At 40.1% G+C, this 25,352-nt stretch overlaps 1 protein-coding gene across 3 annotated transcripts in view; it reads right to left on the reverse strand.

The window, feature by feature from the left end:
* Positions 1-15,390: 15,390 nt before the first annotated feature.
* The window catches only part of WT1 (WT1 transcription factor), a 47,580-nt gene continuing 37,618 nt past the window's right edge, over positions 15,391-25,352 (reverse strand). For 2 of the 3 annotated variants that reach the window (XM_082209177.1, XM_082209175.1), the window contains 3 exons: positions 21,743-21,832; positions 18,056-18,148; positions 15,391-16,231 (listed from right to left, as the gene is read on the reverse strand). In XM_082209177.1, the coding sequence (XP_082065303.1) occupies positions 16,110-16,231; positions 18,056-18,148; positions 21,743-21,832 (305 nt within the window). In that variant the 3' untranslated portion in view covers positions 15,391-16,109. The remainder of the gene's footprint in view (positions 16,232-18,055; positions 18,149-21,742; positions 21,833-25,352) is intronic. The other variant, XM_082209176.1, reaches the window with a different exon arrangement.

Raw genomic sequence — 25,352 nt, forward strand, 5'->3', positions numbered from 1 at the left:
CAGTTGCAGAACATTACTCAAGGCAGCACAGTCTTGGCTATCCATAAAACTACAGCCAGCAATGAATGCCTTGCCGACTCAGTCCCACAGCCTGAACACAGATTGGAATGGAACTAAATACTTTCTGAACTACTACTGCACATCAGTCAGTGGTGATTCTCGTTGATATATATATATTTAATGGAGGCTTTCTTATCATGTTTGCTTCCCACACATGCACATACAACAGTTCATTCTTCTTAAACAAAATAAGTGTTCCAAACAGATTTACTTGACTGTAAAATAATCAGCCGGTGGTGAAATCCCTCTGAACATAAAATGAACTAAGCAATGGCTATTTGTTTATGTTGTGGGAAAACAAAGAACTCTTTTCTATAGTTTTGCGGAGATTCTGAGTTATAATGTAATAGGTTCTTGTCAATTCCCATGTGTTTTGCACTAGGTTCCAGCAAGTGAATATTCTGTAGTTACCTGCATCCACCAGGCCTTTAAACTAGTAAATTTTAGTTGGGACAGGTGACATTATTGAAGGAGTACACTGACAAATATTTGCTCTGATGGAAAAATAAACCACACTTCTCACTTTCTTCAGAGATAATCACAGCCCCGCCAGCCCCTGAAAAATGTGTAAAAGACACATTTAATAAAAAGGAGCTATTTCCAAACAACAGCATATATACATAGCAGACATTCACATTATTTCACATTCACATAATTTCCTCAAACAGAAAATCAGACAGTGAGGAAATTAGGCATACCTCTAAAAAAAAAATGGTGCCAGGACTTTTATTCTTTTTTATTTATTTGGCACTTGGAACAGTTTCCATATAACAGTCAAACAGTATCGATGCAAAGAATAAAACCCAAATTGAAACAATAACCATAGAATGACCATAAACAATTCAAAAATACAAATGGAAACTAAAGGCTAAGAATGACCTAAGAATGGTCTTCAAATGCTTTAGTAAGCAGTTGTGTTTTTGCCTTGTGACAACATCCCATAAGGGTTGCAACCATCCTTGCCTCTAGTGAGAGGGAGTTCTATAACTGAGGTCCTATGCAACTCCCATGTGATATAAGCATCGACACCCACTTCAAACTGGAAAGCAGAAACTTCTAATAAACTGGCATTTCCCCACTCAAAAAAATATTTTATTGTTTTATGCATTTATTTATGTGTAATAAGAATAATAATGGCAAGTAGTTCAAACTGGAAAGCAAAAGCATCTAAGGCACAGTTCATTAAAAAAAGAATGTTTGCAAATGCTATCTTGCTTTCCAACTCAGTATAAAGTTAATACAGTTTGCAAGCAGGAAAAGGACTAGAAATAGATTACAAAAACCAAAATATGCTGATACTAAGAGGAAGGAAAGGTTTTTTTATGCCAAAAAAGAGAGGAGGGACGATTGCAGTATGACCTGGAAGTCTGAGAACTTGGAGAGCATTGCTGCAATGTTTAATTTTCTTTTTCTTTGGCACAGTTCAATTTACTGGCTGTGCATTAGGACACAGATGTTGACTGTCTCCAGCATGCAGTGATTATGACCTAGTACTCCAGTGATTTACTAAGCCTCAGTTCTATGTAGCCACTCAGCTAGTAAAGGCCTAATCCCTTAATGGTCATTTGTGTCTTTGCAACACATCTTAAGGAATTCAACAACACTGCAAATTGTACTTGGTGGATTTACTTGCACGTTGTCCACCCTTGTTATCTTATCAAGAGGCTAATTCCCACAAATTATCATGCAGTTTCAAGGAGGAAAAAAAGGAGCTGAATCATAAATTTGTCCTTCTCCAGACAGTTGCTAAATCAGTAGAATCTTGATCAAGTGAGAATTAGCAACTGCTCTGAATGATGAAGACCTGAGAAGATATTTGACCCTGGGTCAATGAAATGTACATTGATCGAAGGAGCTGATAGCTTTTTGGGGGGGTGAGAGTCATTCCTAGGTGGAAAATAAATAAATGTTCTGAAAAGTTCTCACGAAATATATTAAATGTTTGTGTTATTTCCTTAGGACCAATCTTTGGAAATGTGATGAATACATACCTCTGTCAGTATTTTCTTCAATCAAGCACTGTATAAATTTTATGAAATTAGATGAATGAATGAATATTGCATTCTAAACACATTTCCAGTGCAATCCTACAAATGTCTAATCATAAAAGGTCCCACTGAGTTTAGTGGGACTTGCTTACAGGTTAGCGTGTATAGAATTATTCAGCAAAGTCATAATCACCAGTGTCGAAGCAATGATTCTTCAACATCAACTTCGTTGGACTGGTCATATTGTGCGGATGCCTGGTGATCATCTTCCAAAGCAACTACTCTATCCCAAACTTAAAAATGGAAATCGTAATGCTGGTGGTCAACAATAGAGATTTAAAGACTCTCTCAAAACAAATCTTTAAAAAGCTAGTAAAAACACTGACAACTGGGAAACACTGACCTGCGTGCGCTCCAATTGGAGAACAGCCTTTACCAAAGGTGTCGTGGGCTTTGAAGACACTCGAACTCAGGACGCAAGAGAGAAATGTGCTAAGAGGAAGGCACGCTTTGCAAATCCACACCGTGATCAACTCCCGCCCGGAAACCAATGTCCCCACCGTGGAAGGACATGCGGATCCAGAACTGGCCTCCACAGTCATCTATGAACTCATTGTTAAAACCGTGTTTATGGAAGACAATCTAACTCGGCTATGAGGGATCGCCAAAGAAGAAGACTCAGTGTAGAAACAAAGTATATTTTCATTTGAATTTTTAACATGTACTGTATGCAACTTATACACCAAAATATGGTGTGCTTCCTGACAACAAGGTACCCCCTTCCTGTTCTTCTACAGAGGTACACAATATGTCCATCAGTAGAGTGACTCTCAGCTGTACATCACTCAGTGGCAACATCCAGCGGTGACTTGTATGTGTGAACAAACCATCGCATATCAAACATCATGGCTGGAACATTCCCCTCACCTCACATTGCTTCCAAAGCAATGTTTTTCAAGGTAGTCAGTCACACATTAAACCATGTCGTTGAAGTCATTTTCAGGCATTTGCCTGAACATGCACCCTCTGTAGCGATGGAGAGGGGCAGAGGCACACATGCAAAAGCACCCCACATCCTCACACGTTTTGCCTCATATACTCTCTGTTGAATGTGGAAAGTCTGCAGGCGATTCTATTGCCACCCCACATTAATTTGTACCAATTACCCCTCACCCAACTAGAAACATAAAGTTTGCTCTTTCTAATTTTATTAATCATTTTTATTTGATTTTAGAAATATAAGTTTATTACAATACCAAATACATATCCATATAAAGAGATCTCTCTGAATCTCGAGACTTCCCCCCATCCCCTCCACGGGTCCTATTGTCAACATTTTCAACTTCATATTATTTCATAATCTATATTTTGTATATATCCATATTATCCATAGTGTTTGTTGCATTACAAGTGAGATTAAAATCCCGCTAATGTTTTCATTTGCTTACAGTGGTCTCCTAAATAAATTAGAAAATTTTCCCATTCTTTTTTTAAGTTTTTGTCCTCCTGGTTCCAGTCAGCTTTGCCATTTTGGCGTAGTCCATCAGCTTAGTTTGCCATTCCTCTCTGGTAGGGACTCTTTCTTCTTTCCATCTCTGGGCTAGTCTTTCTAATTTTGTTCAGCACTTCCTCTGGTCTGTTTCTCTTCAAGCGACGGAGCCCTTACTTTGCTTCCTCCTCCCAACTCCTCTGTACCCCGATGATCAGCATTGGGTGGGGGAGCAGTGGATCAATGAGCTGGTGCTGCCATTGATGCAACCAAAATGCTATATGGCATTGCCAGGGGGCAGGGGGCAGGGGTGAGGAGGCAGTTTCCTTTGGCCCCAAAGCCCACCTGAAAGTATACTTAGCTCCACCGGTGATCCTTTGTTCAGCACTTGAGAAACCATGCTGTAAAGAGGGCTCTGAGCAGATACACTTTCATCAGCATCCTATTCATTGACATTATTTGATGAAGCTGTTATCCGGTGCAAGATATAAGCAACCCTGCTCATTCATTTGAGCCAAGGGTTTCAAACGTTGGTAGGGCAAGATGGGAGCCAAGACTGAACACAACTTTAATCAGTGGCAGCAGCAGCAGAGTAGCAGCAAATGTAGTGTGCACATAAACAGGTGATAAAAGCCGATAAGAGAGATGACAAAAATTAGGAAAATAAAAAACACTGTTATAAAGATTTATGGAGCAGCTAAAGCAGAGCTAAATAAATGATAACAACCACTGATAAAAAGAAACGGGGCATCAGCCACATAAACAGTCGGGGGAACTTCAATGCTTCTGTGTGTTACTATGACACTGGTTTGTTTATGCCAGCATTGACCTTCTGCACCGGGAGAAGTATATTAACCATCTCAGTGTCTTTTGTGTTGTTTCACTCCTCAAGAGAAAGTTGTGCAGGGCTGATTCTGATGAATGGCTTTTGCCAAAAGTCAAGTTATCCTTGACTAGATGCAGATGGCCCAGTAAAAAATGAATACTGCCAGCAGACGTCGTCTTTATCAGTCGTAAAAGTTCAGCAGGGACTAGACTTCCTCATCTCTGGCCAGAAAATCCCCCCCAGCCTTCTTTTTCAGCACCAGATCACATATTGTCCTGACGAATTCTTGCACTGCGCTGCGGCTCAGATAAATATGCTTATGTATGAATGCTTTCTGGCAGTTTGGCGCATGGTACAGAATTTAAACAAGCATTTCGAGTCCCTCCTGGGACAGACAGCAGGAATTTATAGAGCTCAGAAATATTAGACTGTTCTTGCATTGTTTGTCCTGCCTGCTGACCCGCTGTGTCACAGAGCACAGTTTTGTGGTCTCCAGACGGTCTTCCAAAGGGTGAAGTCAGCAACAGACTTCAGATGAACTCCTGCATCCCAGTCAAAACAGGACAAGACATCAGCTTGCTTCCTTACGGGCAGTTGTGTTCTTCCTGGGAATATAGAAAGTCTATGATGTGGGAGTCATTCTAAAATAGAGCTCAGGGTTGATAATGATGAAGTCTTTTGTTTCATTCACTTCATGTGTGCTGTTGGTGTCCAAATTGGGCAGCAAGCATTTGCCCTTGTTGCTACTCCAGATTATCTCTAAACATAGGACTCTTATGCAAGGCCAGAAGAGCCCTGCAACAGTCAGGAGGGGGGAAAGAGGGTTAGGAAACACAGCAGTAGCATGAGATGAGAAAAGGCTGCAGTTTAGTGTCACAGCATCTGCTTTTGATGCAGAAAGTCCCTGTCTGAATTCCAGAGAGCCACTACCAGCCAGTACAGACACTAATGAGCTAGAAGGTTTAATGCTCTGACTCAGTATAAGACAGTTTCATGCATTCCAGATACTACGTAACTCTAAGCAATGCAGCGCCATAGCTATGGGGGGGGGCTAGCTGGGGGTTTTGCCCTGGGTGAAGCTTCCAGAGGGGGTGACATTGGGGCTCCCAGCCTCTGTGCATGCACATGCAAATGTGTGGTGTGTGTGTGTGCGCCAAACTGGGATTTTGATCCAAGTGAAATAAAGCCTAGTTTCTTTCTTCCCCCCCCCATCTCTTTGTTATGTTCTCTTTTCCTGTACAGTGGTACCTCAGGTTACATACGATTCAGGTTACAGACTCCGCTAACCCAGAAATATTACCTCAGGTAAAGAACTTTGCTTCAGGATAAGAACAGCAATTGTGCTCTGGCGGCGCGGCGGCAGCAGGAGGCCCCATTAGCTAAAGTGGTGCTTCAGGTTAAGAACAGTTTCAGGTTAAGAATGGACCTCCGGAATGAATTAAGTACTTAACCTGAGGTACCCCTGTATTCATCAGAATTAAAAAAAAAAAAAGATTTTCCCAAAATAGAATACAAATTACTGGGAGGACGGGAACTGGCCCCAGGAGAAGAGGGGAGTGGGAGGGCCGGGGATAAAAACTGTCCCACTTTCTGAGGAGGAAGGCCCCTTCTGCCTGCTACAGCTATTATATCTGTAGAGGATGCCCTTCCCTCCTCTCACAAGCTGCTGGAAAAGGGGAAGCCCAATCCATGGCTGTTCCAGTCCTCTCCCAAAAAACCAGGGCTATAATTGGGGTAGGAGATGGGGGAAGGAAGGAAGGAAGGAAGGAAGGAAGGAAGGAAGGAAGGAAGGAAGGAAGGAAAGCCTAGTTTCAACCAGAGATGAATGGCTGATGAAGGTGATTGACTACGCCGAAAAGGCAAAATTGACTGGGAAAATCAGAAACCAGGAAGAGAAGAATTTTAAGAAGGAATGAGGAAAAGGTTATAATGTATTTAAGAGAACACTGTAAGCAACTAAAAGCTTTGGCAGGATTTGAATAATGCTTGTAATGTATGAAAAACTATGGTAAAAATGGATTATTTTTCTTCAAAAAAATACAGAAAACAAGGGAAGCAGTTGGAGGAAAAAAGATCCATGATAGTAATCAGGGAAGAGTGGAGGGGAGTCAAAGGATTCAGGGTAATGTGGGTGGTTTGTTTGAATTTAAATTTGTTATGTAAAACATAATAACATTTTATTTAAAAAAAAGAAAAGAAATAAAGCCTAGTTTCACCCCTAAGCAATGACTGTATTCTGGTTTGAATTTGGTAGGTTCGCATTTCAACATGAACTGAATCAAACATCTGCCTATCCATGAAGCAGGGATGACACCCTGGGATGCCTCACCTTCGTCTGTTGCTTGCCATGCATTTCCTGCTTTCTGTTGTTTTGGACTTTTTAATGCTCTGAGGAAGAGTGAGCCAAGGGTTTCCTATTGCACAGCACTGGAGATTTGGTAAAAAAAAAAAAGAGGCTCAGTGTAATAGTCTGCTTTGAGCTGCAGCCTGTTTGTGGTATGAGATTCTCCCCTCCCCCCCTCCCCGCCCTCTTTCCCTGAAACAAAAATTCAGGAAAGAAGGCACTTGAATGGTTTGTTTTGATAGGACACTCCTCACTGTGATTTTTCTTTTTCGTTTGTTATAAATTTTCAGCCAGAGGTATAATTTCTCTTTGCACAGTGCTTAGCCAAAGAGGCGTAATGGAGGAGGGCTTCCACCTGAAGACATAGGTTAGAGGTGCATGCCATAAAGCAGTTAAATTAAAATATGGCACCTACTGACCTGATGGAAGAATGCCCTTCCTTTCTCTTCCATAATGAATGAACTGTTCATTAATTCCTCTGAGCTCTTCAACTATTTTCATGCATGGAGAAGATACAGGCCTTAATTTGATAATTGCTTGCTAATTCAGCATGAGACATATGGGTCCAAAAGTAATGCACAACACTTGCATCTTCTCAACAAAGACATTTTGAGGTTGACCTGTGAGAACATTCAAATGTTCGTATGTAACTAAAGAAACCCATCTTTGTTTCAAGCTGTAGCTTAGAGGCTATAAAATTATATAGTCAATAAATAAAAAAATATTTGGGAGTGAGCCATCTAGTGGTTGAAGATTATTATACTGCAAAATTAAGTTTTGAGCAGTCCAGATATGTGGTTTTGAAGTTTTCTGAAAGCAGTGTTATAACTAGGAGGGGAAGGTAGAGGGACCTTAAGAGCAACTTTTCTTTGTGTAAGAAAGGCTACAGAATAACAAGCATTTTATTCCATATGTGTCAGGAACGTCTCTCGGTGAAAATCTTTCGGTCTCAAGTGTTTGAGCCTGATGTCTTTATTTCCAGATAATCAAAATAAAATATATGAAAACACGGTATTTATTACACTCAATTATGGCCATGAGAACAAGGATAAAGGGGAAATGTCAGCAGGTTTTTTGCTATGTGAGCTTCAGATTTTCAGAATGTGTTACTTGGGTTCTCAGAAATTTAATGCATATGAAGGGCTTCAAATATATTGGCTAAATATCCACAATCCCCAGCAATAGTTGACCCTCAGTCCACAGACCATCTGGCTAATATGAAAGGGGTTTTTAAAACTTCATGTCAGCACATATCTCGGGCTGCATAGAGAGAGAAGAGAAGAGAAGAGAAGAGAAGAGAAGAGAAGAGAAGAGAAGAGAAGAGAAGAGAAGAGAACCACAGTTTACAGTCCACTTTACACTGGAGCAGTTGCACTGATCTTAGTTAAAAGAGCAACAGAGGACATGATTTGTGGAATAAATCCATAGAATAATTGTATGCAAATATGTCTTCAGGTTACTACTGTGTTAGTGCTCTCATCCCTATCACTTCTATATTGGTATGTTTGGTGAACTAGATAAAGGCAGTTCTTGTGTGGTTCTGCCAGGTCTTCATAAAGTTATGCTGGCCTATTTGCTGAAGTTGGCTTTTTTACTTACTGCTTTATTGTCACATAATGTCATTTTCAGATGGTAAAATCAGATTGTGAGAGTATTTTACTCATTCTTGCTGCTGCGATCATTGCTCCTTACTTTCCTGTATTTGATACTTTTCCAGTCCTCAAACTCTCGTAGCTACAATGGGACTGAGCCTTGGGGTTCTCTTTTCCTCTCGTGAGCCATTTTGCCCCAAGTGAGAGGGAAAGAAACAAAAACGTTATTGTTTTCCCCACAAATTAAGTAAGTGGAAGTTCTTAATCATAAAAAGTAATCTGGATTGGTCCTTGGAACATAGATCAACAACAGCTATTACCCTGGAAGAGGAGGGAGTTTTGGATCTAGCCTCAGAAATTACCCTTCCCAGAAGCTGTGAACCAATAGCTACTGGGAAGAATCAGAAAGCACTTCAGATGTTAATGGACAAAGAGATACTGAAAGTCACATCTTTTCTGCAGTAGGGTGAAATGAAGGCAAGGTCAGACTTTGAACAGGAAAATAGCTAGGGGTGGAACGGTTGGGCAGACCCTTCCCATGAAGCTTCTACAGCTTTTTTTAAAAAAAAAAAATACTTGGGGGAGAGGAGAATGAACAACTGAGCATCAAGTATAATTTGGGCCTTAAACTGCAGTAGGGAAAACTTTACAATTATGTGCAACAATGAGCATATGTATAGCCAGTGCTTTTTTCTGGGGGTACGCATACCCCTAAACGTTTTGTGAATCTAAGTTTGGCCTTATTGAGGGGCAGTATTTCCATATGAGTAGGAAAATGAGAGTGCCCCTAAACTTTTTTTTTTAAGTGCATAGCTAAAAACCTAGAATTCTCAGACTTCCTTGTCACACCAGACCTAGATGTGTGTGTGTTTAACAAAGCAGCTGCTCCTGTACCTTGCAGGGTGGGGTTGGGTACCTTAGTCTACATGCTCCTTGGCTGATCCATAAAGTCGGCTTTGGCAGCACTCCCATGAAGATCAAAGCTTCTTGTTCGTATTCTGAAGACAGAAGTCTGTTTTTCAAACACATACTGATGCCTTCATACTGATGGGATAAGTGTGTCTTTTTGTGTTTGGGCTTTTCTTGTGCAGGTATAGTGGACTAGGGGAGAAGTGGAAGTGGGATGGATTTGGCTTGATGCAGCTTCATAATGATGGTGAGAAAAACTGAGGAGTCAGAATCTCAGGACATTCAAATGCCTTTTTAAAAATAAACAAACTAATAATGGGAACTTCACAGTGAACAAAGGCAAATCAAATATCTCTAGCTCACTTATTAGCTGAGAATTCTACAGTAGGCAAAAGGAGAGCCTTGGATGTTATTCACACATGCATGTTCCTCACCTGATTACTTGCCACTTGCTGGCTGGTAGCAGATGTATGAACTGACACTCCTTCACACCTCTGTATTTGAGATAATGAAAAGTGATGGAAAAAGTCATATTGGTAGACTTTTCTCTGGTATATGAAGTCTCTCATTCACACACCCATTTTCGTTCGAGTGGTCACTCCATGTCCTAAGAAAATAGCAGCTATACACAATCTATGTGAATCATGGCTGGGATCTCTGCTAGTGTAGTTGTTTCTAAAACTTGGTTGGGGCCAGGACTGGCACGGTCCCTAGTGACACACTGCTCTGAAAAATTGACGACGAATGTTGTTCCACTTTCCTTATGATCCTTACCATCAAGACCCCACACATGGGAGGTAATTGGAACTATTAGGAATGATTAAAAGAAGGGTGGATCTAAGAAAACCACACATACACTAGGTGCAAATAGCCTTTTCATTACTTATAGCACTAAATCAGACTGAAGAGTCAATCTGGTTATCATGGAACAATGTCAAGTGCCATTTAATGACACCTCAAAAAAGGCACATAGGTGCCTTGGAAAAATTCTATCACAAGGCATACTTCAAGAACTCATGTTGGGGGACACCATTCTTTGAAGAATACCTAAGACAGGGCACACCTCTTTTGGATACCTAACTTAGCACAATCCTATTCATGTCCATTAACAGATTTGTTTTGGGGAGGATGACTGTGGCTACAGGAAAGAGGGTGGGTGTGTGGTTTGTGGAAGAGAATGGGACTTACTTCTAACTAGACAGGCATATAATTGCATTGACAGACATCTTGGAAGAGGCTGTTGTCTTCCTTTTTGAGATAGGAGGGAATGTTGTTTTAAAGCAGAGCCCTTATGACATACCCACGGATTACCTAAAAGAAGATTTTTCTTTTCAGAATTCTTGTAATTTATATATATATGCAGATTTAAGCAGATTTGCAGTGCAAACATATACCTAGCTACTCAGAAGCAAGCCTTATAGTATTGAACGGAGCTTACTCTCAGTTAAGTGTGCGTATGTTCATACTTACCAGTAAATGTCACTGAACTCAACACAGTGTATTTATAATCTCATAATATTCTTTGACTAAGAATTCTTCAATTGGTGACAACCCAAATCAAAACATTTCTATGATTTGATTCCCAAAGTATCAGTTTTATTCATCATAAACAAGTTCTTAATATTATTTAACTATTGTACATTTTGAGTTATAGCATAAATCCATTTTAGCAGGTGTTTGGGATGCAAGTTAAAACCAAACCAGCCTCAATATATTAAATGCATGCATTCTTATTAAGTCTAAACTTTTTAAGAGGGCATTTTTACCTGAATCGTCAGCATATATATTCTGGAAATCATATGTTGTGTGTGTATCTATTTCTAATCCATATCTATAAATAAAATGGGGGTGGAGTGCATGTGAATATGTATAAGCAGCTAAACATACAACTTTTAAAATGCCTCTCTTGTTATGAGTTTCTCCAGAGGCCTACTGTCTTCTGACAGCAAAAGATAAAGCTGGCTAATACAAATGAGTCACTGTTCCCTTGAAATAAGATGATTCAATTCCTATGTAAGAAAGGACTTGAATAATTAACTGTTGGCTTATTCTAAAAGATGCATCGGTAAACAGTAACAGAAAGCATAAGCCTCATCATGTTTGCTCTCTTTGTTCTATATATTACCATGGGGGAAATGATACACACACACACACACACACACACACACACACACACACACACCAACTTCTAATGTGTAGCATGTTACTTCTGGGGTAGTTTGTCCACCTTTGGTTCTCACCCTGAACTCAGCTGTCACCTGTGGTTCCTAAAGGCTGTCAGCATGTTACAGTGGCCACGCCCTGAGAACAGTTTCAGCTGGCCAGCTAAACCAGGTGAGGGTAGCTGATGAGTCTCAAGCCCTCAGTGAGTTAAGGACATTCCCTGCATGTGAAGCAGGCTCCGGTGGCTTGAATGGATGAGACCAATAGCAGGTCCAAAGGTCAAGAAAGCAGTTTCTACGCGTGCAGTAGAGGCAAGAGAGGGACAGATAGGGCTTGTCAACCTGGGAAGGTAGCCCACCTAGGAGAAAGAAAACTTTGATCCTAAACCACCGCTGCCTTTCAGGGTATCTTCAAGAGAAGAAAAGGCTAAGGAGTAAACCCAACACAAATCTGGAGCAGAGTCCCTAAGATGGTGGGATGATGCCTTGTATGCCTCCTTATGGCAACTTCTGCAGCCAAGCTCCTGCCAAAGGTATAGCTATGCTTTTCTTTGGACCACATCAGTCAGACCAAGATGGGGGTCTTGTTGTCTGGGCAGCCCAGGACCTCCATACTCGCAGTCCAGGCTTGCACCCTGGGGAGGCCACTTCGATGCTGCTAACACAGCAGTTTGACTTCATTCATTGTGTCTCGAAACAGATGGATGCCAACAACAAACACATCCAGATAAATTGCAAGATTTTTAAAAATAATGAAGGGCATGTATGCACCATGTATGCCATATAATATATTATCCATTACTGTGGAAAAATCCAATTGGCTGTATACCTGGTCTCCACCCCCATCGTTCAGCCCGGACACTGAGATCCTCCTCTAAGGGTCTTCTGGTGGTTCCCTCACTACAAGAAGCGAAATTACAGGTAACCAGGCTGCCCTGTGGAACACCCTCCCTTCAGATGTCAAGGAGATAAAGAACTACATAACTTCTTACGTTTGATGTTTTACTATGTTTTATATGTGCTGTAAGAGTGGCTGGGGAAACCCAGCCAGATGGGTGGGGTATGAAGAAGAAGAAGAAGAAGAAGAAGAAGAAGAAGAAGAAGAAGAAGTAGTTAATGCTAATAATAATAATAATAATAATAATAATATATTTGATGCTATATCCATACTTTTATTATGCACAACGATTCAAGTGCTGGAAATAAGGGACACTTCAGACATTATATTTTGGGGGGTGTATACCTAATGTTTTTAAAGTGCACAACAACAAATGTCTATTTGCAAACATATGTATTGTGATGCAGGTACTCTAATCAAGAAATGATGACTGGCAACCATTCCCTCTTGAGTGTATGCTTGATGGCAAATCATGCATCTTTGTAATGTGTGAAATACATAGGTGAAATGTACACCACCACTGTAAATTAAATACAATTATACAGTGGTACCTCAGGTTACATACACTTCAGGTTACAGACTCCACTAACCCAGAAATAGTGGTTCAGGTTAAGAACTTTGCTTCAGGATAAGAACAGAAATCGGGCTCCTGTGGCGCAGCAGCAGCAGGAGGCTCCATTAGCTAAAGTGGTGCTTCAGGTTAAGAACAGTTTCAGGTTAAGAACGGACCTCCGGAATGAATTAAGTACTTAACTCGAGGTACCACTGTATAAGACAATCATTCCCAATGTGGGTATTTTAATCTACAGCTCCTATTATGCCTAGCCATTGATCATGCTGGCTGAGACTGATGGGAGTCAGTGTCCAAAACATTTGGAAGGCCCCTCTTTGGAGCAGGCCAGTATGAAGAAATAACTTCCTAATATAGTAGTCATTTCATGTTGAGCATTTCCTGAGATTTGAACAGGAGCCGGATAATAATTACCATGCCAAACTTACTAGTTAGAAAATTTAAGTTCAGCATACTTGCAAGGAAATGGAAAACCAATATAGTGTAGTGATTAGAGTGTTCTGTGGAGATCAGATCCCCACTCAGCCTCAAAGGTCACCATGTGTCCTTCAGACATTTATTCTCTCTCCAAATCTAATCTACCTTACAGGACTGTTGTGAGGATAAACTGAGATAGCCTACAGATTTGGATACAGATTTGATTAAAAATAAGAATGCACTCGGCCATGGTTAGGCTGTGTGGTGATATGATTAAAGTTAGTGAGACTGTAATCCTTATCTGGGTGTAGCTACATGATGTTTGTCTACTCCAAAGTAGGGAAAGATAATTCACAGAAATCAATGAGACCAATTCAAGTGTGGCCTGTGGGTCATTCTCTTAAAGGAAAACTGCTGCAAGTATCTGGGAAGAAGAGTGAACCAACTCTCTACAACATAATATGAAATTTGATACTGTTGTCAGTACAATTCCCCAGTGAGAAGGATAAATTGTGGTCAAGACCTGGACAGGTTAACTAGTGGTCATCCCTTCTGGTGGTACCTTTTATATACAAAAGGAGGTCAACACGATTGGAGAAGAAATTTGAAACCTAATACCAGCCATGAAACAAGACATCTGTTGGACTCTTATTTGTTTCCTTTTAAATGGGCTTTAATTGAAAGCTCAGTGAAAAATGCAGGTTACAGTCTTTGTGGTATCAATAGCTTATAGCAACATCTGAACCGTGATGCATCTAAATTATGTTTGTTCACTTTCTAATTTTAATTGTTTAAGAGCAATACATTATTAGATATATATTTATAGACATATATACACCACTTCAAACAATTAATCGTAAATAATAACCCCTAAACCCTGAAATAATATATTTCCTCACATTGGGCATTTATTTTTGCACATATAATTGTAAATGAGAAGACGTTCAAGTCACTTAAGAGCTATTTGTGTAGCTTAAGAGCCATATGTTAATGGAAATTCTGGACCAGCCTCTTTTTGAGTTCAACTTTAACTTTATTTTACACATTTTGCTAGCCATATAACCAGCATGGCTGCATGTTAAACAAATCCTAAACATTTACAATGATACTGACTTTACTTTGTGTGAGGATCTGTATCTCAAAGTGGAATATTTAACATTAAAAAGCTGAAATTTAAACCAGCTTCAAAATACAAAAAAAACAAACATACATTTTCTCTACATTAATGCTGTTTGTGTTAAAACAAGTTAACTTCAATGCAAGATTTTCATTTTCAGTATAGAAAAATATCAGTTCCTCTAACTTTACCAGTTTTAGAAGCAAAGCTAGTAATCTTGCAGATCGTACACACTCTCATAGTCTCTCTCTCATAGTCTCCTATGGGAAGGGAAAGTCCAATGCAACATATTGTTTGAGCTTCCTTAGAAGACTGCAAGTATACCAGCACTTCTTCCTATTGCCCTTCATCAAGGCAATAGGGGAGGAGAAAGAGAGTCTCCAATAGCAAGACGATGGGGTTGGTTAAAAACCAAGTCATTGGGGTGCAAAAAATATTGTGCTCAGTGGTGGCTGGCACCTAAATATGGGAGTCAGATGACTTACATTGTGGCTGCTTAGGAGGACAAGAAGCATCTCTCATTTAAATGTTGCTCCTGCCTAAGGCACATTCAATTACAGTGGTACCTCGGGTTACATACGCTTCAGGTTACATACGCTTCAGGTTACAGACTCCACTAACCCAGAAATATTACCTAGGGTTAAGAACTTAGCTTCAGGATGAGAACAGAAATTGTGCTCCGGCGGCGCGGCAGCAGCAGGAGGCCCAATTAGCTAAAGTGGTGCTTCAGGTTAAGAACAGTTTCAGGTTAAGAACGGACCTCCGGAACGAATTAAGTACTTAACCCGAGGTATCACTGTACCAGTCTGCATAACACATATGACTATACCACTGTATAGGGTTGTCTCCACTTGAACAGGAATCTTGGAAAACGAAGGTTCCCGATCGGACATAGAGAAGCCTATTCATATATACTTATATGCTCATCGGTTCTGTGCAGACTTTAAACTGAGCATGCACAGGTTGTGGAAAGGCGTTGTGCAGTCCTGGCCTCCCCCATATACATCTATTTATTGACTTTCTGAAACCAGCCACACTGGTCCCTTTGTTTTCCCTCTCTTCAGAGTAAACTATTGTGGGAACTGCACAAGCCTATGTGAATTGTGGGGCTCTGGTGTACATCAAAGTGTGCATCCAACCCCCAGCTGAATTGCATGTGCATAGAAGAAACTACTAGAGCACCCACAACTCTGAGGAATGCAAGCAAGATATTGGAATGGTTGATTCACAGAACGATATAAAATTATCCCATTTGGGCAGTACAAAGATTACTAAAATTGACTCAATATTTGTACAGGACTGCATCAGTATTTTGAAACTTCAGTGTTTGCAGTAAGCACACAGTATACATGGAACAGACTTTCAAACATACCAATCATTTATATATGAGCATGACAAAGCACTAGCTTGCACTTGCAAATTTCAAGTAAGAAATAAAAAGTACAAAACCTTTTAAGGAAAGAACAAATATACATAGCTAAAGTCTATCGTAATATTTAAAGTATAACATAGTCAACTTGTAATTCTATAATAATGTTACAAATCGAGGTTTTGGAATAGGAAGGTTCAAAATTCCAAGCAGAGGCCTATACTGAACATTATCCTACAGTTTAGTTAACTTGTCTCAACCGCATTATGAAGGCATCTGAGATTTCCTAAAGATTCGACAGACAATGGTTGAAATGTTTGCAGTAGTTCATAGGGTCCATCTTGTTTGTACAGACAGTGTGAAACATCTAAAGTGTAAGTTGAAGTTTAGTCATGTTCCTGTTGTGCATATTATGATGACGGACCAATTCATCAGACCGAGCAAATTTTTTTTGACAGCTGGGCCACCGACAACTGAAAGGCTTTTCACCTGTCAACAAAACACAGAGTTATTAAACTGTCACAGGATGAATTTTCATCATCTAGGCCCATCCCTTCTTTGCATATAGAAAATGTCAATAGAAGAGTGTCCCTAACTTTTAAGTATATGGTGCTTCATCAAGGTCTTTGGAATCTAGCCTAGTGATTTCAAAGGGAGATGGATGGTGCTTTTAGCTTCTATTACTTTTCATTAAAAAATATTAATTATGTTTCCACCATTCTCTGCCTCCAAAAAAGCTCAGAGTGCCTTATTTATGCCTCCAACAGATCTTCCATTCAGGCAATGCTCAGGAGTAGATCTAGTTTGCTTCAGCAGGACAGCTGCTTCATTCTCTGATATATCATACTCTGGGCAATAGCTTCTATTATTATTTTCAATGGGAAATGAACATTCAAAATCTATACAGAACTGAGACTTATGGAATGATATTCTCCAGTTATCATGTAGTTTAAAGCAGTTATTTGTTTTTGGTTTGTTTACAGATTTATATGCCCTTATGGGGAAATGCTCACAAGGCGGCTTACAGATAATTACCATTAAACAATAAAAACAAACAAATCAACAATAATCTTTAAGAAGTGCCACTCACTTTTAAACAAAGGAATGGGCAACTTCTACTCTTGGCTAAGCCAGTTTCAGCTTCCTTTTCACATTAGAAGGCAGCCATCCCAACCCCACCAACTTTCAGCAATGAACACAATAGTATGATAACACAACAGTACTGAAGAGGCAACCGACCTCAAAAGAATAGATCAGCACAAAAGTGGCATAACTAGTACTCTCTGCACTGCAGTTTTCAGAAGCGGGCTACATTCTATGTTAATGGTGTATTTGAACCTCATCAGAGGCAAACTTTGGTAATATGGCTCCCTAAGCGAGGACAAAAACTGCCGCCGCCACCCTCTATTTCTGATATTTCACAATCATTCCTTTTGGTTCAGTGGCTTTTTATGGATCTTAAAGGGTACGCTTATAAATATTGGTTCTTTCAAATTACTATTATTATTTAGTGCCCCCTCGCCTCAGTTCCCTGTGCAGGAAAACCGCCTGCAGCCCCCTAAAACAGACACTAAACTCATGCGGCACCAAGGCCACAATTCAGATCAGCACTTTAGCACAAGGGAGTAGGGTTTAACTCTTCCTCTGGCGGCAATCCTGTGCTGCTGAAAACTGCCCCTACCTGAAGCTGCAACTTGCCTCCAGAGCTGCAGAAAATGGCAGCTTTGGGGACAAACAGAAGCTATGTATTGCGGGATATGATTTTTTACAAGGAAATGGGGCAGGGGGAAAGCTAAATCTCCTCTTCTGCCGAACTATGGTCCTGACAGAGATATACAAAGAGGGGGATTGATTATTTGCAGTGGCAACACCCCTCTAAACTTCTAAGAATTTTTTGTAGGTGACCCATTAATGAAAGCAGCAGACAATTTTTACATTCCTTTCAAAATACGATCCTACAGTCTCCAGCTTCAGTGCAGTTCTCACTATTTTTCAAATACTTAATGTTCAGGTGAAGGAACACGAAGCTTCATAGGGTGGACTAAGCAGGATCACTTGTTTAGTACATCTCCATATAGCACCAAAAGAAAAGTGCCGATATCACCTAGAAAAGCTCTAAACCTTTCAGCATTTATTTATATTTTGCACCCTTATTTGAGTTTTACTTTTCCACCATGTGATAGTGATAACTCTAACCCATGCCTCTTATGACATTCACTAATTTCCTGGAACTACCATATGCATTTAAAACATAGCAAAATAAATTCAGGTAAAATAAATTTAAAAATATAAATGGGAAAAAAGTATACGCACTTGTTTTACCTGTATGAGTCCTGGTGTGAGTCTTCAGGTGGTCAGATCTGGAGAACTTTCTCTGACAGGTTTTACACTGGAAGGGTTTCACACCTAAATAGATAAAAGAAGTCTAGTCCCATGTTCCAATACCTTTTCAGAGGAGTGAGGGACACCAGTGGCTTATGACCTCCAAACTATGGATTTTTGCTTTGCGTTTGTTGTTTAATAGTTACCGAAATTAATCTTTCTCTTTGCACATGCCTACACATCCCAAAGGTCATTAATCAGGCTTCTCAACTTCATAACATTTCTTCAATCCTCTTTCACCAGTTAGTGCTTTCACGGTGCCTTTGTTCCTGGCAAAGCAGGTAAGGATTAACTCACTACCAGATTTGTAACTTGAAAAGTAGCAAATGAGGAACACCCTCTGGTGCTGGGGCATTATTTCATTTAAATTTGAAATTTACTTTTGTTCAATATTCTACATATTTTCCTAACACGTTAAAAAAAAGGTCCATCAATTATGTGCTTTAACCTAGGAAATTTACTTTCTATATCCAGAAAAGGATATGCTAACCAACAAAAGAGCTAACCAACCATAAAGCTAAGCACAATATTCCATGTCCTTCATCACCAAGCCCTAAGTTTTAATATTTGTTATCAAAATGTTTGATGCCCACACAAAAAAAAAATGTTTAATGGTGTATTTCCCCTAGCAGAAAGCACTTCCACAAACCATGGCATTTTCTTTTCTTTTATTCACTCCCTACCTGGTTAAGTTCCCCCATCCCTTCCAAAAAGCTGCTCCTGAGGGTTTGGAGACTTCTGGGATAGTATGGAATATGGCATGGAGTGCTGAAGTAAATTGGAGAAACTGGATGGCACACTACCCATTGAAGCAAGGGTACTTAACCTTTTTTGTCTGAGGGATACATTCATCCTTGACCAACCTGGGGAGAGGGGCACATGCCACATGTGGGCAGCTACATACCTAGGCTCTCTTGCGCCCTTTGCAAGGAGCTGTATCAGCACCCATCCACCCATCCATCCCTTGCACCCTTGGTAGGAGATACATTGGTTCCTCCAAAGCCGGGAGAGACCATGGACCAGAAACTCAAAAAGTTTACTTTTTGTTGCCTTCTGCACTCCTCCAGTGATTTCCTCCATGGCCATCTCCATTGGGTCTGCTCCACCTCCCCGCATCCTCCTCCTCCATCGGTTCACCTCCCTCCCTCCCCGCACTGCTTTCCCTTCTGCGTCCTTCTTCCTCCCTCCCTTTTTCCTCCTTCTGCAACTCTCGCCCACTCTCTTTAGCTTTCTTCCCTCCAAGCCCTGCTGGGTGCTCCACTCACACTTCTAATAGTGCCCCCAGCCAATTGGGTTGGGGCCCCTGCAGAGATGTTGTGATGGTCCACACCAGTGACCAAATTCTTCTGCCAAGGTGCTCAGAGGAGCCTGCGTGTCTCACCTGGCCATCCGGAGTAGTGGAAGTCCTGCCCAGGGAGCATGCAGATGGGCAGGTGGGCATTTAGTCACTCCAAGACACTTTTTGCACCTCCCTGGGCCTGCGCCATTGGGAGGGGCCAACCTGAGTAACCCCCTGCTTGTGGGTGTAACTGAAAGTTGGTGTGGCTGCCCCACACTCTCACTTGCAAATGCACAGGGCACATCCCCCTACATCCCCCTGTAGATTAGCTGGGTGGATTATTGCCCCCTTCCTACTTATCATATGATTGTTCTGATGACTGAGAAGGGGCTGGATTGTATCACCATCAAGAATGTTGGGCTGGACAGAGACAGTTAAACTTCACCATACACCACATCACTGTTTCTTTCTTAATTTTTCTTTTTGGCACAACACAAAATATGTGGGGTCTTTGGGGTCCCCCAAAATTTGCTTGGTGACTGCATCAAGCCCCCAAATCTATGGCTAGTGATGCCTGCACTAAGCCAAAGGCACTACTGGGTACAACCCTATATATGTTAACTCCAGAGATTCCAAAATTTGGTACAGAATGTTCTGCATTAGCAAATGTTCTCATTATTTCTTAAAACAAACATATAAAATGCTCAGGATTATTGCCCATTCACAGGACCATTGGGATAGGTCTATCCTAAGTATGATTTGATTTTCAAACCAAGCCAATCAAAGCGCTGCTACTTCCACATCATTCTGGCCAAACAAATTTGAACCATAACTTCACCTCTACTAACTCTTAAAAGAGTATGTGTGCATGTTTACTAACTGGAAAATGGAGAGAACAGAAGGGGGGTCCTTACTTTTTCTAACTGATGAGATTATTTTTCTAACTGGTGAGAAGGCAGCTTCAGTGTAGCTATGTTAAGAGTACTGCACCAGATGTTCTGTATTGTGCTCCTGACAGTGTACTGCTCTGAGCAGCTGAAAATGGTGCCAAATGGAAATGGCTCCTAGAACCAGCCTTTGAAATTGAGGGCTTCAGGGCAGCTGAAAGTTAACAATGTACAGTGCCATGAAAAGTGCATCTTGCACAAAATTCACTCCTGATGGCCACAGTAAGCGCACCCAGTGTCAGGTGATTGGCAGCTGGATGTTTGGCCTGAGAAATGCCACCTCATGAACCAAACTAGCCTGTTGGATCAAATTAGACTGGCAGCTCAGAGGTTCCTACTTTCTTCAAAAATACGCCCCAGCATTTTAAATTGGGCTCAGGTGGAAATAGACAACCAATACTGGTCTTCCAAAATAGGTGTAATATAAATTGCTCTGGCTGTACCCATTAAAAACCTAGTAGTCATGTTTTGTCATGTTTAATTCAGCATAGTAGTCCAGCTTGGAGGTTACCAGAGCATGGATCACTGTGGCTAGGCTATCTCTGTACAGGAACAGTCACAGCTGAAGAAGCAGCCATCTCTGATGAAAGGTCTCTCTGACTTTTGCATAGCTTGCATGTGACCTACTACACAAAGGCACGAGTCACACCCATTGAGCCACCCACTTTTGTGCCTGGCCGTCCCCACCACTGGCATGTGTCCCCCAGAAGATTGCCTGTCAGGAAGCATGATCCTTGATCTGATGAAGTTTCCCCATCCCTGTTGTCAAGAAAACCAAGAAAGCAAAATAGCAATATTATCTGCTGCTTTGTTTGAAATACTGAGACACAGACAAGAGGCTTTTCACAACTGATTTAACAATTCCAGAATAAAGACATCAAAATCATCAGGCATTAAGTTTGCATTAATAATATATTATAAATTATGCATGTAAATAAAATGTATAAATGCATGTAATGGCTCTCCAAATAACTATGTTTCTACTTAGTGAAGTTTGCATAAGCCCTTTCACAGGATTATTCATCAGGATCACCTGTATCAATGGACAACATATTTGTTCTTTGCATCTTAAAAACAATTGGATTCTCCTGCATCTAACAATATGTACCAAAAGCACAAATCTTTTTGCTTCTCCTCAAAACAGAACTGATAGGGTTGCTAGCCATGCCACAATTTTAATGATACATGAAAATATCCACTGCATATGTTCAATAAACTGCTTTTTTGCCGTTTAAATTTGAATGTATCCAAACAATTGATGACACGTGAGCCCATAATCCTGAATTACAGGGGCAAGGAGGAAAGAAAGGAATTAGAATTCAAGTTTTTATACTCTAGGTTATGGAAACTGCAAACTGCTACAAATTTCAAAAGCCAAGGCATGCAACAAACCTGTATGTCGTCTTTGGTGTCGTTTGAGTTGATCTGAACGAGAAAATCTTCGTTCACAGTCCTTAAAGTCACACTGATACGGTTTTTCACCTTAGGGAGAACAAGTTTCATTTGAAAAAGGTGCATTAAGTTGGAAAATAAAAGCCCATACGAACACACTAGAACAATTTTCAATCACATACACATTTAAAGCAGGTGACTATATCTGTGTTGTAGCAGGGGTGCTTTATATAAGTCATTTTCAAGGAAAATCTCTGCATAGGAAGAATTGGGTATGCAGTTACATCTGAACTGTGGCAAAGCAGTTTATTTTGCTACCAGTATATGGATACGACAACTTATGTATACTGCAGTTACCCCATCTGGGTACTTAATGCAAAGTAAGTTAAAATTCCTTTAGGAATGATAATGCTGAAACAGATGTTTGTCAGATTCTGTCAGTTTTCTGCCATCAGAAATCAGTTTAAAAGCTGTTCTGACAACCTTGTAGATTTAAAGTACCAAGGGTGGGATTTTCCAAACCAACCCCGGCAGCAGAAGGCTTGCACGAGGACTTTCGATTGCATAATGGGGCTTTCAGTGGGCTGGATCCAAGCGAAGCATGAATGAAGGTCCACTGAATTGTGGGGAGAAGGTGACTTCTTCCAGTTCACCTTTTTGCCTGCAGTAGCCCTTTGAGCCCCCTTAAATCTGCTCAGAGGAAGAGGGAACCTTCCAAATGAGAGTGAGGGGTGTTACTGGAGACAGCAGTGTAAGGGGGAATCACATTGAACAGGAGCATCTGTGGATTCATAGCCCATTCCATGACCAGGACTCTTGTTACTTCTTAATTGCATCTTATGTTTTGAGAATATTCAGTCACTGTCTACCAAAGTCATAGCTGGGCCCATGCTTTGTTTTGATTTTGGTTTATTTTATTTTTTATTTTTGAAGAAGGTCAACATGTACTGGAAGTGATTAATAATTCAAGATCACAAGTGGCAATTTACCAAAAATAACTAAGGATAAAGTTACATAAATAATATGCTTATTTTCTTCCAACATTAATAGGTTGTGAGGCCATAACATTTGTTGGAAGAAAGGCCATGCCTTCATCTTGCCCCAAAATTGTCCTATCTGAGATTTTGATTTTGTTCTCTAGATCTAGTAAAATATGTCAACTTTGCCATAAGGGCATCCTCCCAAATTCTTCTATGGATGCTTCATTGCTCAATCTCCATTTCTCAGCATAAAGAATTGTAGCTGTGACTGGCAAGTAAGAAACCATGTCTAACAGAACCTTCCAAATGATTTAGCAAATTTTTTAAAAAAATACTGGTGTTCGATTCATATGAAATTTTAGTAGGGCTTTCTATAGAGGCCAGATAAACATCCAGAGTGGTGGCAGTCTTTGTTCTGACCCTTTGCGGGCAAAAGGCTTAGGAAATAACTCTATACATGCCTCATTCTATCACAATGTCATTTCATACCAGTTTTCAATCTTGAGACAGAAATGCCATGTGCTTATACTTGTAATGTCCCAACTTTTCAATATTTTGATGGCAAAGAAGGAAAACAGCATAGCATACAAAAAAATATTGCATTTAAAGCAAAATGGGCAAATGTGCATTGGTAAGATATTTATAGTCAATGGTCAATTCAGATGTTCAGAAACAGAGGAATGCATATGAACCTGTCTTATACTGAGTCAGAACATGGGTGCATCTAGCACAGTTTTTTTCATTTTCTTGCTTTTATATCCCATCCATCCTCCCAAAGGAGCCCAGGGGAGCAAACACTTCTGTGATTATTATTTTTTTTTAAAAAAAAGATTAAAAATAAAATGAAAACACATTATACTCATTTTTAAAAGGAATAAAAAAAATCTAAAAACAATAAAGCACAATAAAACATATGAATCAGATTTAAGAGCAGGTGTAACACAATCTTGTGTCTGGATTGGCCTGCCAATTTTCAGAAGGCATCTAAAAGGGTAGTGATGGTGACTGCCTAATATCAATAGGCAAGGAGTTCCAAAGTTCAGCTGCTGCCACCCTAAAGGACTCGCTTGTTACAAATGCAAAGCAGACTTCCTCTGAGTGACAGTGAGTTTCAGGCTGGGCTCCCCTGCATCCCTTTCATCTTCTAGAGATGCTAGTGATTCGGCTTGGAACCTTGTTCATGCAAAGCATATGCTCTGACCACACAGCTATGAATCCTGCATAGTGGCATGCATTTCTACATTTCTTCAGGACTAATAAACACTGAATCAGTTCTAGTTTATTCAAGATGCTATATGATTCTTTTGTAAACTAGGTTTATTCCTATTAAAAAGAGTTATTTTTGCTAGCATGCCATAAAGCAACTGCTTTGAAACATCGTTATGTCTTTTCCAAATGACAAGCGACATCACCCATATTAACTGCTCTTTCACATTTACACTGAAAGCAAGGAGTTCAATATCTAAACGTTTCTGTTGGATATCTGTAAGAGAATCTTTATAGCTTCCTGTGGAAGTCACCCAAAGGAGTTTACTGGCTTTTAAAACCCAAAATGGGTTGTTTCCACGTCCATTCAGATTAATTTATTTATTCAAAAAGTTATATTTGTCACATGTGTTTAAAATGGTTCCTTTTAAATCTGGCCACAAGGTCTCCCGTAGGAATTGCTGTGCCTTAAAACTGATTGTGAGGAAGGCTGAAGCCTTGGCAGATTTAAGGCAGAGAATGCTGGTGGAACACAATGCACTGAGCAGATTGTAGTCTCCAAAGTTCAGTGCAAATGCAGTTCTAAAGCATGAGCATTTGAGCAGCATGAAGTGATACATTTCACACTGCTTCCACATTGCAAACAAAGGTCTTCTGTTATTATCAGGCTTACTGGAACTGTTATATCTTTCTCAAGTTAAGCTACAGCAACCATCTGCTACAGACCTCTGCTGTCATTCATCTATGTGTGGGAATGTTTTCAAACAGAATGTGTCATTTACCCTTTTCAGTATCTTACTATCTTCACATGTCTCTGCATTTCGGAATAGAAACTTTCATCATTGTAGGAAATCACATTAGATTTTGATGTAAAACATGCATGAAGCCACTTATGTAATCAAGGAAGTTTCAATAATCCAGGGACCTCATCACACTTTATGAGTTGTATCCAACTAGGCCATACTCAAAGTAGATCCATTATGCTCAATCCATTAAAATCCATTAATCCACTTGTTTCAGTGGATCTACTCTTGAGCAATGCTTTTCTGGGGGTATGCAGGGGTATACATACCCCTAAACATTTTGTGAATCTTTGTAGTGTATTTATTTTTGAACTATAAAATGGTGTTTTCTTGAGACAAAATGAGAGTACAGTATCCCTAAATATTTTAATAGGAAAAAAGCACTGTTCTTGAGTATGACTTAGTCAGATGCAACCCTATATGCCTAAGATGTTTCAAGTTTACACCCATAAATACAAACATGGGTGTCATACAGTTCCCTTGTCAGGAATTATATGCTGAATAACAAACCATGTACAATGTGTGAATGGCTTTTGGCATTGTTACAAATCTTATAGCTTCTGTGTGTTCGTCTTGAGCTATCGCTACTATTATCTGATATTTATTCAGTGTAAGAAGTAT

This window comes from Podarcis vaucheri, assembly GCF_965113315.1.
Source record: "Podarcis vaucheri genome assembly, chromosome: 1".
In the NCBI taxonomy this organism is placed as follows: Eukaryota; Metazoa; Chordata; class Lepidosauria; order Squamata; family Lacertidae; genus Podarcis; species Podarcis vaucheri.